At 36.7% G+C, this 18129-nt stretch overlaps 2 protein-coding genes across 2 annotated transcripts in view; one reads left to right on the top strand and one right to left on the bottom strand.

Moving 5' to 3' along the window:
- LOC139133209 (protein LTV1 homolog) overlaps window positions 1-805 on the bottom strand; it is a 53092-nt gene extending 52287 nt beyond the window's left edge. The window contains 1 exon segment of the mRNA XM_070699679.1: window positions 588-805. Within this exon segment, the coding sequence (XP_070555780.1) occupies window positions 588-734 (147 nt within the window). The 5' untranslated portion in view covers window positions 735-805.
- Window positions 806-1717: 912 nt separating this feature from the next.
- Window positions 1718-17642, top strand: LOC139133201 (voltage-gated purine nucleotide uniporter SLC17A9-like). Its single transcript, XM_070699640.1, has 9 exons — window positions 1718-2095; window positions 4226-4352; window positions 5066-5286; window positions 9015-9117; window positions 9600-9836; window positions 10482-10578; window positions 11498-11620; window positions 14178-14349; window positions 16276-17642. The coding sequence occupies exons 3-9, from the start codon at window positions 5223-5225 to the stop codon at window positions 16443-16445; spliced, it is 966 nt and encodes a 321-aa protein (XP_070555741.1). The 5' UTR covers window positions 1718-2095; window positions 4226-4352; window positions 5066-5222; the 3' UTR covers window positions 16446-17642.
- Window positions 17643-18129: the final 487 nt, after the last annotated feature.

The following is an 18129-nucleotide window of genomic DNA, read 5'->3' as shown; positions in this document are numbered from 1 at the left end:
AATTTTTTTCACTATTTTTTTGTTTTCAATGTCAACTACAACTTTCTTGTTGCACTCCCTACAGCATGTTGAAATACACAGTATTCAGCTTCTCAACTCAGCCTGTACATGTGTAGGCTGCATTGTTATTGTCGACCAGTAAATTATGTGGGAACTAGAATTCAAATGTAAACAATAGCAGTGCATCCTTACACATATAGAAAATGTGTTGACAAGCTAAATAGTACATTATATTCAACATGCTTTGGGGAGTAGAACAAGAACTTGCAAAGACATGAACAAAACAAAAAATAGTGAAAAAATCATCAAAAGTTACAGCTACTGGCTCTTAAATTGCGAGTATAAAGTTTTATGATGCTTGATGTTAAACTTTTGAAGCAAAAAGAGTCCCCAAATTACCTTTCCAAACTCCTAAATTTTGAAAGTGATGGCCAGGTTGCTGCAAGCTGTGTTTGAATTTATGCTTCAGGCAAGTGGTAGTTGTATGTAAATGTGATGACAATTTTAGAGCCTATGTTCTTGCGGGAAACATCGCCAACAAATTCGGGGGATGTCACCATCAACAAACACAAAAAGTTAGAAAATACCTTTTTCTTTTTGCCATTCTCATTCTCATCAAACTTCAGCCTGGCCTTTTCATCAAAACCATTTGACTTTGGCGAGCTCTCCGTGGTTTTGATGGAACTGCCTTTCCCTTCATCAGTGAGAATCTGTTGTGACTCGTTGGCACCCATGATACTCAACACTGCCTGCTAAATGCGCGATGCGGGGATACCAGACACGTCTGGCTTTTACTTTTGAGGACTTCAACCTCTCAACGGTCCGGTTTTTGTCTCCGTCCAATTTGCATATTAGATGTCGTGGGACTGTCTTTTAAGTACATCGATAAGCATTATGCGATGATTAACTGAAAAATCTAGCCAACCAGCTTTGAGAGGGGTCACGTAAGGGTAAGAATCTTGAAGACGACCCTGAAACTCCTCTGACCTTTGTTTGTCATTAGGGGCAATCTTATTATCATAAGAATGTCTTGCCAGACCCAGCTGAGATTACTGTTTGTCTGCTGTCAAAACTTAGCTGATTTCCTATTGGTGGAGTATGAGAAGATAGGCTCTTATACATGTATGAGGTGTAGCCCCACCTGGGTGGCAGCCGTGACGGTATCGCATTTCTGCGAGTTGGGTTTTGAGATCGTTGTTGTAGGACAGATGCAAACACAATACACACACTACTATGTCACTGGCATACACGTGACATCGCGTACACTACAGTTTCATGGCAGACCACACGAACATGTATATAGAAGACTAAAAATGCACATTTTACTTCCTGTGAGGTGAACAAATCAACCATGACTCAATGACGAGAACTTAGCCCGTACTCACCATTTTGTCAAAATTTGTGAAAACTGGAAAGCGGAGAGCTCACTGTCGGAGTAGTACTACAGGTAGTGAACGGAAGAGTGAATGAGTAATACAATAGCGTGAGCAGTCACTACTTCCTGTTCTGTGGACCCCTCAACTGTACCAAAATTTTAGATGAAATATGATTTTAGCTAAAGAGTAAACTGTGAATCCAAATCTAATGTGAAATGCCTGTGCGGTTTTTCTTCGGCAAAATAATACAACCCTATCCAAAAATAAATAACTTTGACCCTGATAGTCGAATATTGAAGTCAACATAATATTGGGTTATACCACTACCAGGAGAGGGCGCTGCTGTCTAGGTAGTCTTGTGTCAATGGCAGCAGAACGCATATGGATCATACCAGGCGAAAATACTCGCGATTTATTGGTTACCCCGTGATTTCAAATGTTCAGCGTCGCCTTGTTTGCTATACAGCGTCCCAAATTTCTTGTTTAATCACAACATGATTCGCACCTGTTCGTAGCTGTATGAGGAAGGAAAGGAACAAACCTGTCGCAGACGACGTGGCACTGATAAAGTTGGCCACTTGATTTACCCACAGTTCCTCCAACCACCGGACCTTTGCTCAAGGAGTCGAGATTAATTTTTTGCTTTGTGCGTAATGCCAGAGGATAGTACTTCTTCCGATTATGGTGTTATTGGAAGAGGAGAATGCTCACTGGACTCGGTATGTTATCAAAGGTCATATGCACTAGGTACCGGTAAATGTTCGACGTTTGCCTGACAACCACGCATGGCGTTACTAGCCATGACCTCACGATAAAGGTCATGCCGTAGCAATGTTTTAGTGTTACACCACAGGGCCTAGGGACTGTGGGACTTTGGTTACACCCATGTTATGGGTCATGTCAGGACAGCCCAAGTGGCCCTAGCAATTATGTCATGTAAGGATGACGCAAGTCGTCAAAATGTCGCTACATCTCACTTGTTACTGGCTAACATCTGTAAGTGGCTTCCGCGTTTGTCCGGGTTTGTTTTTATAACATAATTTTACCAATGTGGGTATAATAAGCTATTAAGCTTATAGTACCAGTCGTACGTCATCAATGTTACAGTTCCTGTTAAGTTTTAAACACGATCAAGTATGAAAAATATCTAACATATATTTTCTTCTTTCTTTTATAAGTGGTTTTTAAGCTCTCCATATTTTTGATGCTCATAGAGAAACACCCAATTAGTATAACACTAAATTTCCACCATCACTTCTCATTATATATGTTCAGGAAATAAATACCAAAAACCTCATCCGGTAATTATTCTGAGGACCATCAATATGTCATATGGAAATGCAACCTTATATGGAAATACGAGCACTATATATGTAAATTAGATGTGTTAGATTACCCCCACTGACTGGCCCATTACCTAGTGACAATAATTACTACGATTGTGAACAGTTTATTTGCAACAACAGCTATAGATCACTTTTTTGACAGTCACGCTGGTTGTTAATACCAGTACAGATAAATTACATCAAATGAGATATTACTTTGTTCCCACAGGTTTTCTTTTATCTGACTGTTAAACCCCACAATTTACCAATCAAAGTGTTTGACTTTAGATTAGAATGATGTTGTACAAGTTTTACATGTCTTCAATTGCACTGTTCTTGAGATAAGAGAATATGGAAAGTTAATATTCTGTACGGAGATCTCTTGCCTGAAATTTAAGGAGAAAAGTATTTTGTAATTCTGCCACTGGTGGCGTATTTCCAACCATGAACTCAGAGCTGTTTGAGAATTGTCATTTAATAGATGATGGAACTGTGAGTAAAAGGCACACGTTGTTTGCCAAGTTTATCTGAAATCAAATGGAATAATTTGTTTATAGGGCCAGTAACTGTAAAATGTTGAAATTCTTGCTTTTTAGCTTGTCAATACAGCATCTATACATGTAAAATGTATTTGTACTCGTAACATTTGAAATTTACCGGACACCAGAATTCACTTGTCAATAATAACAATGCAGTCTTCACATGTATACATGTAGGCTGAGTTGACAAGCTGAATACTGTGTATCTCAACATACTTTGGAGAATTGAACAAGAATCCATGGTTGACATTAAAAACAAAAATAGCAAAACAATGGTCAAAAGTTACTGCTACTGGCCCTATAACCCTTTGAGTGCTGCAATTTTTCCCACCAAAATTTTAGTGCAACATTTAGGCAATTTTTATTAATTTTTCTCAAATTTTTTGGATAATTTTGGACCAAATTGAAATCATATTTCATTGGCTACAGTATTTTATCAAAATTTTGGCAAAAATCCGAAAAAAATTGACTGGGGTATATTTTATGAAGGTGACAAAAATTGACTTTGGCGCTCAAAGGGTTAAAGTCTCAAACGGAAACAAAGGACCATAGTCAATATAAATGAGAACTAATGCAAGAACCCGGCATTGATGACTGCAGCTTCCCAGCAAATATACAATGAGAGTGAATAGAATTATACTCCACACCCTGAGTGCTAATGCGGCGAAATTTGGTATGCTTGATATTTGATTCCCAAATCAGTAAATTAACGTGATTTGCGTCCAATATCTGATAATCTGACCAAAAGTTACAAAAAGGATTTTGTACATGTAGGTATGTGTTTCCCTAATCATCCACCCTCTGCTCGGGTCTGTACCTTAAATCAAAATTTGATCTGTTTTGACCATTTATGAAACATAACACACACATTGAAATTATTGACTGTATTGTAAAAGCAGAATAAATTTCAATGTGGCAACCCTGTGCTATGGAATATTGACATGATGTTAATTTCTTTACATCTGTACATGTCTTTAAACTACAGAGCAGAGAGGCAGATATGGACGTTGGCGTTATTCACAGGGACTGTTCTGACCTTTGCTGCCAGGAATTCCATGCCATTGTCTGCCGTGGAATTATCCCATGAATTTAACTGGGACAAAACTGAAACCGTAAGTAAATATGGATAGACCTACAGAATGCACCTATCATTTCCATGAATATATTTCAATAACTAAACACAAAATATGATTGATATATCACTGTTGGATTTTAGTCCCATCATTCGAGTCTCAACAACAATTCAACCCATACGTTTCCATTTCCTTGTTTATCTGTATGAGTAAAACCATTGCAAATACATGTAGTAACTTTGCCTTGAAGTTTGTTGAGTAGTTAAAACATTTTGGTATTTAAATTATTATTATATCTTTCTTAATACAATGCCAACATTTGTTGCAGAAACAGTTGACATTTGATCACCTTTCTCAATGATGGTACTACAAATCTGGAAATGTGAAACTGTTCTGTGGTGACCATAAAAAAAATCAAAATATTGGCAATATACAGCTGTAATAATCAAATACCAAGGGACTTTGTGTGTACTTCTACGGTTAGTGTTAGACAATAGGCAACAAGAAATTTCGTAAGTGTTTACACTCCCTGCTGTTTCTCTCCTTCCCCAGGTCCTCATGTAAAGATCCCACTGAGCAAGCACCCAAAAATAAACAAAGGTTACTGGTACATCAAATTTTGGCAGTGGAAATATTATGCATGATACTCACATATGTAATGGCATACTTGTAAATTTCCTTGTTATCATCCTTTATTTAAATTACATATGTAAGAAATGAACCATGATATTTATGTGTACTATTTATTTCAGGGACTTATCTTATCGTGCTTTTACTGGGGCTATGCATCAACCCAGATTCTGTCCGGCTGGTTGAGTGATCGCATTGGTGGAGACAGGGTGGTCACCACAGCTGCCCTTGGCTGGGGGTCACTTACTGCCCTAATGCCCTACTTTGTGTATTTTTTTAATGTCAAAAGTACTCAGCTACAGTTTCTGGTGTGTGTCCGAGTGTTTTTTCGCTGCAATACAAGGTAAGAACTATAAATTGCTATCTGTGCACATTGAGTACACTGTAAATTATAAAAGTGTACACCCTTAACCCTTTGAGCGCCAAAGTCAATTGTTGTTGCCCCTTTAAAAATATACCGCAGTCAATTTTGTCAGATTTTTGCCAAAATTTTGATAAAAAATTGTGGCCAATGAAATGCTGCGTTCATTTGGTCCAAAATTATCAAAAAAATTGCAGAAAAGTTCATAAAAATTGGTAAAATGTTGCACTAAAATTTTGGTGGGAAAAAATACAGCACAAAGGGTTAAGGTTGACTTCCACTTTTTGTACTCACAGTCTTGTGTTTTTTTGCTAAGTTTCGGAAAGATAACCCCGGTACCTTCTCTATTGTGCTCTAATATAATTGTTCTAACATTCTAAGGGGTATGCCTGTAATTTACTGGGGTACCATCTTTAACAAAGCCATTACAGTCATTTTATTCAGATGCAGGTCAAGTGCATGTTCAGTTCATCTCAAGTTAAAGGCATGATTTCTGATCCCAGAGTCCCATTATACACCATTAAGGTAGTACACTCTTTGGAATTGAGAGACAAATTTTTCTTTCTCAAACTTTCCTCATGAAACTTTCATTTATACAGTCTTGCAAATTCAAGAATACAAATCAAGGATAGCTGTGCAACTTTTTGTACTAGAGAAACAATTGCCCAACTGAAACATTTACCAATATTTCAAATTTGAAACGACCGCCATTCTGCCTTAACCCTATGGCGTAAAATCGAAATTTCTATTTTCAGAAAACTAAGATGATGAAAACTTTTCTTTTCTGACTCAAAAAGCTTCAAAATGAGCCCCACAAGCTGTACTCCAGAAAAGTATTGTAAAAGTTTGGGAGTCCAAATATATGTCCTTCAGGAGCATTATACCTTAACCCTTTCACCCCAGTTCCCTGTGTACAGGTCCAACTTTACCATAGAAAACAATGGATTTGGGACAAACCGTGGTGGGAAAGGGTTAATGTAGAACGCATCTCGGGGACAGACATTCAGACTCTCAAACTTTTACAATTCTCTTCTGATATACCACATGTGGGGGTTCATCTTAAAGCTCTTGGTGAAAGAAAACTTTTTACCGGCTTAGTTTTTCGAAATTCGAAAATTTTTATTTTTCTCCATAGAGTTAACACTGGGATGGCGGCCATTTTGAATTTCTAATATCGGTAAATCTTTGGTAATTTGTTTCTCTAGTACAAAAATTTGCACGGTGACCCCCTATTTTTATTCTTGATTTTGAAAGAGAATGATTGAAAGATCCCTTGAGGAAAGTTAGAGCAAAAGTTTAAGTTTTTCACTTTCAGGTGCATATTACTTCATTGAGTATGCTAAATCAACCATACATGTTAAGGCTGTATCATGCGTTTGCTGTTGTCATAGTAGCAATATTGAATCCAGTAAACAGTCAACACAAATGTCTTCACACAAAAAACGATTTTTTAAATTTAACTAAATGTAGAGATATTTACAACTTGTTCACAGTGACGTGTACCAAAATATGTTAATACAGCAGTTTGACCACACTAAAATCTAGCTATTCATCTTGTAACCTGTTAACCCCCAAATTTTCTGTAAAGAGGTCAACACTAACTACCGATAACAATTGGCCTGGGCCAAACCATGATGATGAAAGGGTAAAATCTGAATATACAATGCCATCGGCACACTGTTATACCAGACACATGCCTTTAATGCATATTAATATCAATATTACTATTTGTATTCTATAGTTTGCTTGAGTGTTGCCTACTTCATGAATAGTTCTTAGAAGACTGCCATCATGGGATCTCGTATTGATCCTCGATCATTTAAGTGACTTCTGTCATGTGAGTGCAGAATGTCCTTCAAAGCATTTTTTATTGTCAAACAGCAGATGTCTGTCCAATTTCTGTTTTCTATGCATCAAAGTCAATTTTTGTCACCTTTATAAAATATACACTAGTCAATTTTTTTCAGAATTTTTGCCAAATTTTGATAAAAACCTGTAGCAAATGAAATGTGATGTCCATTTGGTCTAAAATTATCATAAAACTTACAGAAAAATTCATAACAATTGGTAAAATGTTGCACTAAAATTTTGGCGGGCAAAATTACAGCACTCAAAGGGGTAATGTTGCCTTCAGTTTTATGATGTACTGTAATTAGCACTAAACTTGCAGAACTAAAACAATCATAAATAAATATCTTTTGGTACATCATTTATTATGACACCAGTTTGAAAGAAACCATGATCCAGAAAGATGTGTTTGGCCTGTAGACTTGCACACTGTATGCAATTTCAACATATGTTGTCTTCTCCTTCTGGCAAGGAGAGGAGACAGAGAAAGGTCTGAAGTGAATAACACTTGACACCGAGCACCTCTCTTATCAAACAGAAATCAGTGAGACAGAGTTCAGAGAATTCAGTGATCGCTATGTTTCGTAAGGTCTGAGTTTGGTACCAAACTTGTCACCCTACTCAAGAATAAAACGACGTGCTCTTACCACTGCTGTATGGGTAGTCAACCTACTCCAGATTAAAAATATCACATTCTGACTCACTGCAGTGCACTGTGGAAACATGATGCTTTGGACACCCTGTTTTTGGCAGTACCAACAAATATATGTGGATAAACATGCACAGAGGAGTACATATATTTCTCTAGAAATTACTGACCATGATATTCCACCCGATTTCTGTGTTTCAATCATTATTTACCCGTAGCATCTGTTGTGAAACCCTCTCACCACCGAAATTGAGGAACAACTCATTGTTTTCCTATGGTAAAGTTGGACCTCTCCATTTGCAAATAGGGGTGGATTGGTTAAATAATACATTCATTCACAAATTTTTATGCAACAGCGCATTTTCAGAAGTCCCATATACCACAGTCCTCATCATTTGTCCCAGGTGGGATTTTGATCTTAGCAAGCCAGTCTTGAAATAAAATGTGATAAAAATTTTCAACAGATTCTACAAGTCAAAGTTTCCACTATATTCATCCACAAACTATATGAGATCAGAAAATTACAGTATTGCAAGTATGTCTCCAAGTACTGTCTTTTCATGAAAATGTGATATTTTGAAGGAATTTTTATTATTTGCATGTGTAGCAACCATTCGTGAGTTCCTGTCAGCCAATAATTGTTCATTTTCTGGTAATTATTGTGACTATTTGCTGACCAGCATGGTTGCTTGATAAAAGGAACATAACTTTTGATGGTATTTTCATCATTTTGATTTTACTCAACACATATATTGTCTCACTTTTCTGCCTTAAGTATGTTCAAATAAAAAATTAGTTACTTTGCCACCACAATTTGGATTATTTAGAAAATGCAATGTTTAAGTTGACAAATGAAATCTGAGTCTACAATAAAATTCGGTCACCAATCTTGATAGAGGATATATCACATACACATATAGGCTAACAATGACAATGGGATATTACAAACATACAGATGTGTTGACAAACCTTACACTGGACATCATAATTGTTGAGCACCTGACATTATAACATGATTTTGCCATAGAACAAGACACTCTCTATAATAATGTAACAAACAGAGTAAAATATATCTGAAAATATGGGTGAAGTTGATTGAGTTTTAAGACTCTGAAGTCAAACCTGACAAGTTTTCTCTGTCTATATGACTCTAACATATATAAGAACTTTATATATTCTATATTCTTTCATTTACAATTTCTTTTTTCCCCAGCATTCCACTATCCTGCCTTGGCCAGTTTGCTGTCCAAGAAACTTTCTGAAAAATCTGGCAGGTCCAGAACTTACACGACTGTGATGGCTGGAACTGCTACTGGGTGAGGACTGTGCTGTCAAAACACTCTACAGTGGATATTGCAGCAGTAATAACAGTATTTGATATGTGATAAATTTGTGTTTAGTATTACTAGGCAAAAATAAGAAAGGGTTTCGTTTGCTATCTGCCCCACATCGATCTAGTGTAGTCGTGTCAGTCGGGTTTTTTTCATGCTCATTTGAAACTTATTATAAAAAATGACAGTGTGCTCGGCACAGCAGAATATATAACATTTATTAGCTGCAGGATCACATGCACATAATGTACTGTTCTGAACAGTTCAGTTATATCACCGTCATCATGCCAGATCCAGAATTACCAGAATTAACGAACTGATCAAGAAAATTAGTAAACAATACTGCATAATTCAGAGGTCTCTGAATTGACTTCATTTTAATGTAAGACAGTGACTGCAAGATTAACTTGAGAATTGAAAATTGAAACGTGAATTGAAAATCAACATGATTTTTTTATCTTTTGCAGAAATGTGTTGTCAGGGAGTGTAGGATCACTCTTATTAGCTACCTATGGCTGGCATAGTGTCTTCTACACATTTGGGACTTTGAGTGTAATATGGGCACTGTTGGTCAAATTCTGTCTAATAAAAGGCAAGAAAGATGACACCAAGCAATCAAATGGCCAATTATCAAAACCTGTCAACCAAAAAGTTTTGATGAAGGATGTACCGTGGAAGGTTTTGTTGACACATTCAGCCTTTTGGTGAGTCAGACTGATAAACAATAGACGTTTTGAACTGTTAAGGGATCGTAATTTCAAGGTGGTCGTATTTTCAAATGTGTATTTGGTGGATAAAAACAAAATATGGGAAGCTTCATCCACAATTCAACACACAGGACAGTGTTATGATTACATTTCATACTTTGCACAGCAAATTTAAGTAAAAAAATTTGCCGGTCAACATTTGAATTGGTCCCTCCTGTGTTTTAACAAGTTTGCCAGATTCAAACGTTATTGAATTGTCAAATATTGACTATGCATATTTTAACAGCACATTTGAAAGGTTTTGCAAACAGGTAATATAGATTTGATGAGGAATTGAGATTCTGAAGCAGTATCTTTGCTGAAGTTTTTTTTTTGCTGTGTGTTTCCACCTGTAATTATTTTTCCTGTCCATTAGCGAATTTGATGGAAATTGTCATCACCAGTATTTGCAGTGCTGACAATTACAGCATTTGGTGGTGACAATGGAATTTTATCATCAGAACCTTTCTTTCTGAACGACATGAAAAAACTACCAATAAAAGTGAAATTCAAACTCCTTAGCCGACAAAGGAAGGTTATCAGTTCATGATTCTACAATATGGTCATAAATTTATTTGAAATTTTTTTGCTTTACTCTTTCAGGGCTCTCATCCTGGGTCGATTCTGTTTAAATTATGTCTTTCATTTACTGTTCTCATGGCTGCCAACATATTTCAGTGAAAAATTTCCCGATGAAAATGTAAGTAACTGAATATAGCACATTGATTGTACACTTCATATGTTGTGTAATTTGGTTTGAGCAATTGAAAGTGTATATCAACTGTCAGGAAAATGCTCTCAACTCTGCTGAGTGTGTTACACAAGAAGACTTTGATTTCAGTGTTCACTGTTTTGTGCCAGAGATCAGCAGTGATCTATCTAAGCAATAAACCACACCAAGCGACAGTATACCACTAGCTTTTGATCATGACCAGTTTACGGCATATATGCATGACCGATAGTGAGTGCATACGGTATACGCAGTGAACTGGTCACAACCCAGAGGTATAGTGTTGATAGGTGTGGTTCATTGCTATTATATCATAATAGTATATTGAAATGTCAAAAAAGAACATTTACTCTTGCCGAGAGCGCTAGCGTGTACCAACCATGCTATATCGGGAATGTAGCATATTTTCACGTCTTGACCAATCAGATTGCTGTATTTGCGCCATCAATATACTGGTATGAGATAATTACATATATTGTCACTTGATATACAGCAGACCTTTGGTTGGCCCTTAAAAATGAGCCAGGCTCATCATAATACCCTTGCCAATACAGTGGCATGTCTAACTCCTTACACATTAACCTCTGCAACTAATGCATATTCATGATATGCTAATTGTTTATGAATAATGTAATATAGTCTCCTTAGCAAAATTTTTCTCCTTATTTCAAGAATGAGTTTCAGATATTTTCAGGACGTTTCATTTTGACATAAGTCACATGGCTTCTTGTCGTCAGTGTTTTGAATAGCACAGTAAACCATACGCCACCACTATACTGTGTTAGACTCATTTCACTTGCAATGGACTGGTACATCTATTTCTCAGAAGATTAATACAGTCAGAAAATACCAGGAGACTTTACATGCCATTTGTCTTTTGTCTCTGTAGGGTTACGTTTTCAATGTAATACCATGGCTGCTGTGTGTGCCATCCAGTATATTATCTGGTTTTATAGCCGATAAAATCATTTCATCAGGGTATTCAGTCACAGTGGCCAGAAAATGTTTACATGTAAGTATCTGTTTTATCACTATTCCACTACCAAAAGTCCACAAAGAAATGACGACATATTACTGGGTTCTTATAATTTCACTCTTTGACATTGAAATCACGTTTCCACAAATCAATATAGACATAATCCAATATTTGATTTGTTGTATAAATGTACCATTAAAGGGCTAGTAGCTACAACTTTTAAAGCCCCAATAGCTGCTTATTTTATGCATTATTTTCATGATTTTATTTTCAAACCAAAGTTGGTTCATGTAAATGTGCCAACTGAAGGACATGTATAGAAGTATCACTGCTCACCGATTTGGATCATGTTTTAACAGGCTGAATAATAAACGGGTGCCACACTCATAAAATGGCGCCCCATAGAAAAATACGGAAACAGTATTTCCTGCACATACACATCGTGATCATACCAGAAATTAGCATGATGCCATTTACTTAAATGCACAACACACGATAGCCGGCATTTTGTTGTTGTATTCCTTATTTTCTCTGTCATATGATTAGTTTTTGAAAATTGCGGGAAATCTATAATGATGTTAAAACTTTTGAATTGCATGTCACTTTCAATATTCAAGGCAGCGTTATACATTTTTTCAGTCTTTAATGGGTCTTATTCAAAGAAAACTCTTGGAAAACTGAGGATATTTTGAGATCGGTTTATTACACGCTCGCAGATATTGGGATTTGAATGATTTTCTTGGACTGTTTTTGCATGTTTTAGTTTTTCAACACAGTGTCTCTACATCTTAAATGAACTGTATTATTTATATGTGAATTCTAGTCCAGACCAGAATTCACTTGTCAACAATAACAATGCAGTCTACACATGTACAGACTGAGTTGACAAGCTGAATACTGTGTATCTCAACATACTTAGGAGAGGAGTACTAGAAACTGCAATGGACATAAAATAGGAAAATAATGAAAAAATCCTCAAACGCTACAGCTATAGCCTTATATTGTAGAAAATATGAACAAGTTCATCACGTTGTAATGATTCTTGGTCAATGGTGAATATTCATTGACCTAAAATTGTGCACTATGTTACAGACATATTAGAGCATTGATATACAAAAGCACAATATATATTTCATGTGTAAAGTGCAAACAATATTTATCAGTATGTGTACATGTTAAAACCATCCACGTCAAGTTGGTTTGCATCTTGTCTGTGCATTTAATGGCTTTGTAAAACTTTATGCCATATTGTTGCCAGAATAAACAGAAAAGAACCTTATCAATAATATGAGGTTATTACGAAATTACCCCAAAAGATGCACGAGGACATTGGCGCAGCGTATCGCCTGACGTGAAGCAGGGGAGTGCATCCTTTGCGGTATTTTCGTAATAACCTTATTATTATACATCTTACATTGGTGACTGGGGCATCAAATTGTAAGAGTAGTGGCCGTTTTCGTACAAAAGACAGGTTCGGCTACACGTTTTACGTGAACGTGAACGCATAACGTCACTAATTACTGCGATGATGTCATCGACTTGTGCGTACATTCTCCACGAACAAGGAGCTGGCGTCGCGTATTTACGTGGAGACAGCTGTTTTCACGTAATTTGTAAATGTGTAAATTTATTCTCATTTTTAGGTATCAAAACATGATATGAACTGTGAATCATTCAAGCACATTGTTAGTTGGATACATGATTCATGTATTTTCGTTATTTTTAAGTGAAATTTCTTCGTAGATTCGTAGCATAACTGGTATACCATTGAGCTATCCCTGTGATGCGGAAACAGACTACGTGTACCCAAGCCGAGCCGAATCATTTCTTGCGATTGCCACAAAAACGGGTGGCGTAATGTGTAGCCAAACGGATTTTTGCACGCGAACTTGTACGCCAACAGCAACGTGGATTCTACGTGTTCACGTTCACGTAAAACGTGTAGCCAAACCTGTCTAATGTCAATAATTTTTCTTCCGATTTATGGCGCAAGTGTGGAACGCTATCTCGGACGCGCTTCTGCAAGTTCTGGATTATGTGTGTGCACTACACACATACGTACAGAGCGCGTGAGATATGTTCTGGCACTTGTCCAATGAGTCTTTTGAAACCGTTCAACAGTGAACGCGCAGATACAGCCGCAGAGGATGGGGTGCCTTGAAACCGTACGTGTTACAGAACGGGCTTTTTTAGTGCACGCAAAATTCTATTGTTCTCGATGGTAGATGTATAATAATAATATTTATTTGGCATTTCAGAAAATATTTAGGATCCCCAGAAACATGCTTTTGCAGTAGACTTTTAGAGATGAAATAAAAATATTTGGCAAGTTCTCAGGATTTGAATGTCTTTTGTATGACTTTAATAGTGAAGTATGGGAAGTTATTCTGATCATACCGGTATAATGCAACATGGTCGATCAAGTAGTATGCTTTTGAATGGGAGTTTTCAAAAAAGGATTACTCACTTTCCATGTTTTCACTTCAGTTACCAAGTCAAATTTGTTGATATAAAATCGCCAAAAGTATTCTTTCCCAAAATAGTAGCCCCACTGTATGAACCGTAAAATTCTTTTATTTTGTTTTTTTCACAGACACTGGAATGTAGTGGTGTAGTAGTCTGTCTTATAGCAATAAGCATGGCAGAAACATTTTACACAGCAGTTGTGTGTGCAACAGCTGCTCTTATCTTTCAGTCTTTTGGACTCGCTGGGGTTTTTGCAAATGCACAGGACATTGCCCCAGACTTTGCCGGTGCTGTATTTGGTGAGTTTTTCTCCACCCTTTGATAATATTCATGTTTGGCCCACGCAAACTTAAAGCTCAGAGGCTCAGGCGGGGACTTAACCTGTTCATCCCCGATTCCCAGTAAGCAGGTCCACAATCAACATTGAGAACAATGAGTTTGGACCAAACCAAGGTGGTGAATGGGATAAAGCTTAAATTATCAATACCAGCGAGTCCCCATTTCCTAACCAGCATCAACCAGGATTGGTTGTTTGTCGTCATTTCTTGAAACGTGTTGATTGTGATTGGCTGCTACTCTCTGATAACATTTTTCTCTGGAAATTCAAATAGCCCGTCCTTGTAAATTGCATCATGTAATAATAAGTAGAATGCGCCTTGGGGATAGATGTTCGGACTCTCAAATTTTAACAATATTCTTTTGGCCTAGCCCTTGTGGGTGATCATTCTGAAGCTTATGAAGTAAAGTAACCCTTTGAGCGCCAAAGTCAATTTTTGTAGCCTTTACAAAATGTACCCCTGGCCCAGTCAATTTTTTTTCAGATTTTTGCAAAAATTTTGATAAGAAACTGTAGGCAATGAAATTTTATGTCCATTTGCTCCAAAATTATCAAAAAAATTACAGAAAAGTTCATAAAAATGGGTAAAATGTAGCACTGAAATTTTGGTTGGAAAAATTACATCACTGAAAGGGTTAAGTTTTTGCGGGCTCAGTTTTGTGAAAATTGGGAATTTTATTTTCCCCCATAGATATAACATAAGGATGGCAGCCATTTTTGAGATTCAAATACCGGCTAATGTTGGGTAATTTGTTTCTCTCATACCAAAATTTTCACTATGACCCCTGATTTCGTCCTTAATTTTGAAAGACAGTGGTTGAAAGTTTGTGTGAGGAAAGTTTGAGTGAAAGTTTTAAGTTCATTTTCGAGGTGCAAACCTTAAATCATAGCCTGTCAATTTATTTTCTTAGAACACTTGGTTCCTACTAATGGTTGAGTATGGCTTCCTGATGTTTTTCAGTTTTTAGCTCACATTTGGTGTACCAATGTGAGGTTATCGTATAAGCTGAATCAGTTCATTTGCATCTGATTTGCATGTCTGTATGTCTGTATATTTGTGGGTATGTGCGGATGTATGTCCGTCACACACAAAGGCTCCCATACTGCCAAAGCTACCATCTCAGTATTTGGTGTACAGGTAGATGCAGGGGTTGAGATGTGAATTTGTTCAAATGAACATGTCAGTGTCAAAAATGTGCAAATGAGGTAAGAAAAAGCGAAATCCTGCAAATGTGCAGGAGTGATGGCCAGTGTCTGAAACAGGCTTGAGTCATATCCTGTCATTGTTTATGAACTGTTACATATTAACAGACCAGATCAAACCATAGACAGTAGAGGGGGGAAGACTGTCTATGGTCCAACTAAGAGGGACTAACTGTTTCTGCTATGCATGTTGCTAAAGTTGACCTCCAGTACCTAAAGTTTCAGACCTTATTTACTTTTGTCATTCTTTTTTTTCTGGTTTAAATATTTCTTGTTGTTTTTCTGGTTGTACTGTGCAGAAATCATTGCCATAACATCAACGTAGAATTTTCCTCCACTGAACAGATAGAAACAACATTTATTGTTGATCATTGGTAGCCCATACTGGTATATACCAATTCTGATCAAATTTGAGCGACACCGTATAATTGCGGTATTTTTAAAATTACTGGTTTAATTTTCGAGTGCATCGGTTTAATTTGCAACATATATTAGAAGTGATAGATACAACCATTACAGATACTATGCACCCTTTGAGTGGTAAAAAATGCACCAAAAAAATATGGCTATCTCTAAGCAAAAATTATGAAGTACATTTGGAAGGTCAAAGAGACACTGCGCCCACTGGCAAAAATGAACTGAAACTGAAGTCATGTTAATGAAATAATTTATTTTTACTCCTCAGGTTTAATGAATACAGCTGGTGCAATACCAGGATTTATTGGAGTTTATGCAGCTGGACACCTTCTGGAATACTTACATAGCTGGCCAGCTGTTTTCTGTTCCACGGCATGTATATCTTTCATCGGATGGTTCATTTTTTTCATCTTTGGAACTGGAAAGAAGATTGTTTGATGACTTGTGGGGTCGACCAATTTTGACAATTCAGAATCAGGGTTAAGATTTACTTTTGTTATCATTGGTCCTATGTTTACTACAAGTTCAAGATGTGATGGTTCAAGTTCAGACACTGATAGTCCCAACTTAAGTAGGTCAGACAGTCCACACAAGGAACACAGTAGTCTTCATGTTGTTTGGGTTTTTTAACGGATCAAGAAAGTTTGAAACTTTTGCCTCAGCATCCCTGATGGAAACTTTTAATCATCTATTTAGAGCCCCACTAGCTGTAACTCTTGAAATTTGTTGACCTCAAAATATCTTCCTATTCTCCCCTGGTTTTCTCTGAATTCTACGTTCTGAAGGCATGTGGGCTGTGACATATTTATGTTCTATTTCCTTTGTAATATTACCAACTTCCGAAAATGGCAGGAAATCGAAATACTATTAAAATTTGAATTTACTTGTCAAATGTTTCACAAAGGAATAGTTTCCTAATGCATGGCCCTATACATTGCATTGGACTACTCTGTGCAGTTTATGTGAAGATTTCAATTGAGATATGCACAGTATCCACAGTTTTTGCCTTTTCACATGGGCCTGTGCAAACATTTAATTGCAGTGTAATCTTTATCTTGTTCAAAACTGCACATACAGTCCCAGCTGGTAGTTAATAATAAGTGTACACACACCTAAATTGATACATTCTCACAAACTTATTTTAGTTTGAAAGAAAATCATAAAAATAATGCTAAAAGATACAGCTAGTGGGGCTTTAATAATCTTGAATAAAATCAGGACTGATCACCATGCGGTATGTTAAGTTAGATCAAATGCGACATTGTTCTGTTTTGAAAACAGGGAATTCCAGCAGTATTTTCTACATAGACTCATATGTATTACATTATTGTCTCATAGAAATCCTACAATCATTCTGTGGTACAGGTTTTAGTTCTATGAAAATGCCATAGGATCATGTGTTTGAGGGAACAATAAATCTTATTCTTAGGTTCAGGACAAAATCAAGTGATAATGAAGCTTTTTAAAGCTTCACATGCCTTCAGTCATGACCTAACAACTGTCAGGTTTTGAATTTTTATTGCTCTGAATTTCTTCAAATTTTACAGAATACAATGTTGCTATAATTGGACTATAAATGTTCATGTTTTTTTAAATATTTCCTAAAAGCTGTAATATATAATTTTACAAACATTCCATGCTTTGTAAGTGTATTGTTTCTTTTTTTATGAGACTGTCTGATTTCTGATTGGGTATCATACATGCATTTTTAGCTCGCATGTCCACACATGTGGGCTAGTGTCATGGCGATGTCTGTCTGTCTGTCCGTGTGTGTGTGTGTGTGTGTCTCTCTCTCTGTGTATCTGTCTGTCTGTCTGTCTGTCTGTCTGTTTACACGATAACTCAGAAATGCCTGAACAGATTCAAGTCAGATTTGGTAGACATGTACCATATGCTAATTACAAGAACTGATTAAATTTTGGTGAGTGGCTTGCATATTAATGAAGTTATGCAATATCGGTTTTTAGCTCCCATATATGCATATGTATATATGCAAATGGGAGGTATTCTTATAAGTGGGAAAATGGCGTCTGTGTGTATGTATGTATGTATGTATGTCTGTTAGTCCGTCCAGATCAAAAGCTCCTAAACCGCAATGGCTGCCGTCTTAGTATTTGGTGTA

The sequence above is a fragment of the Ptychodera flava genome, chromosome 5 (genome assembly GCF_041260155.1).
Source record: "Ptychodera flava strain L36383 chromosome 5, AS_Pfla_20210202, whole genome shotgun sequence".
Taxonomy (NCBI): domain Eukaryota; kingdom Metazoa; phylum Hemichordata; class Enteropneusta; family Ptychoderidae; genus Ptychodera; species Ptychodera flava.
Note: the sequence above shows the minus strand (reverse complement) of the source record. Positions and strands in the feature narration are given on the sequence as shown.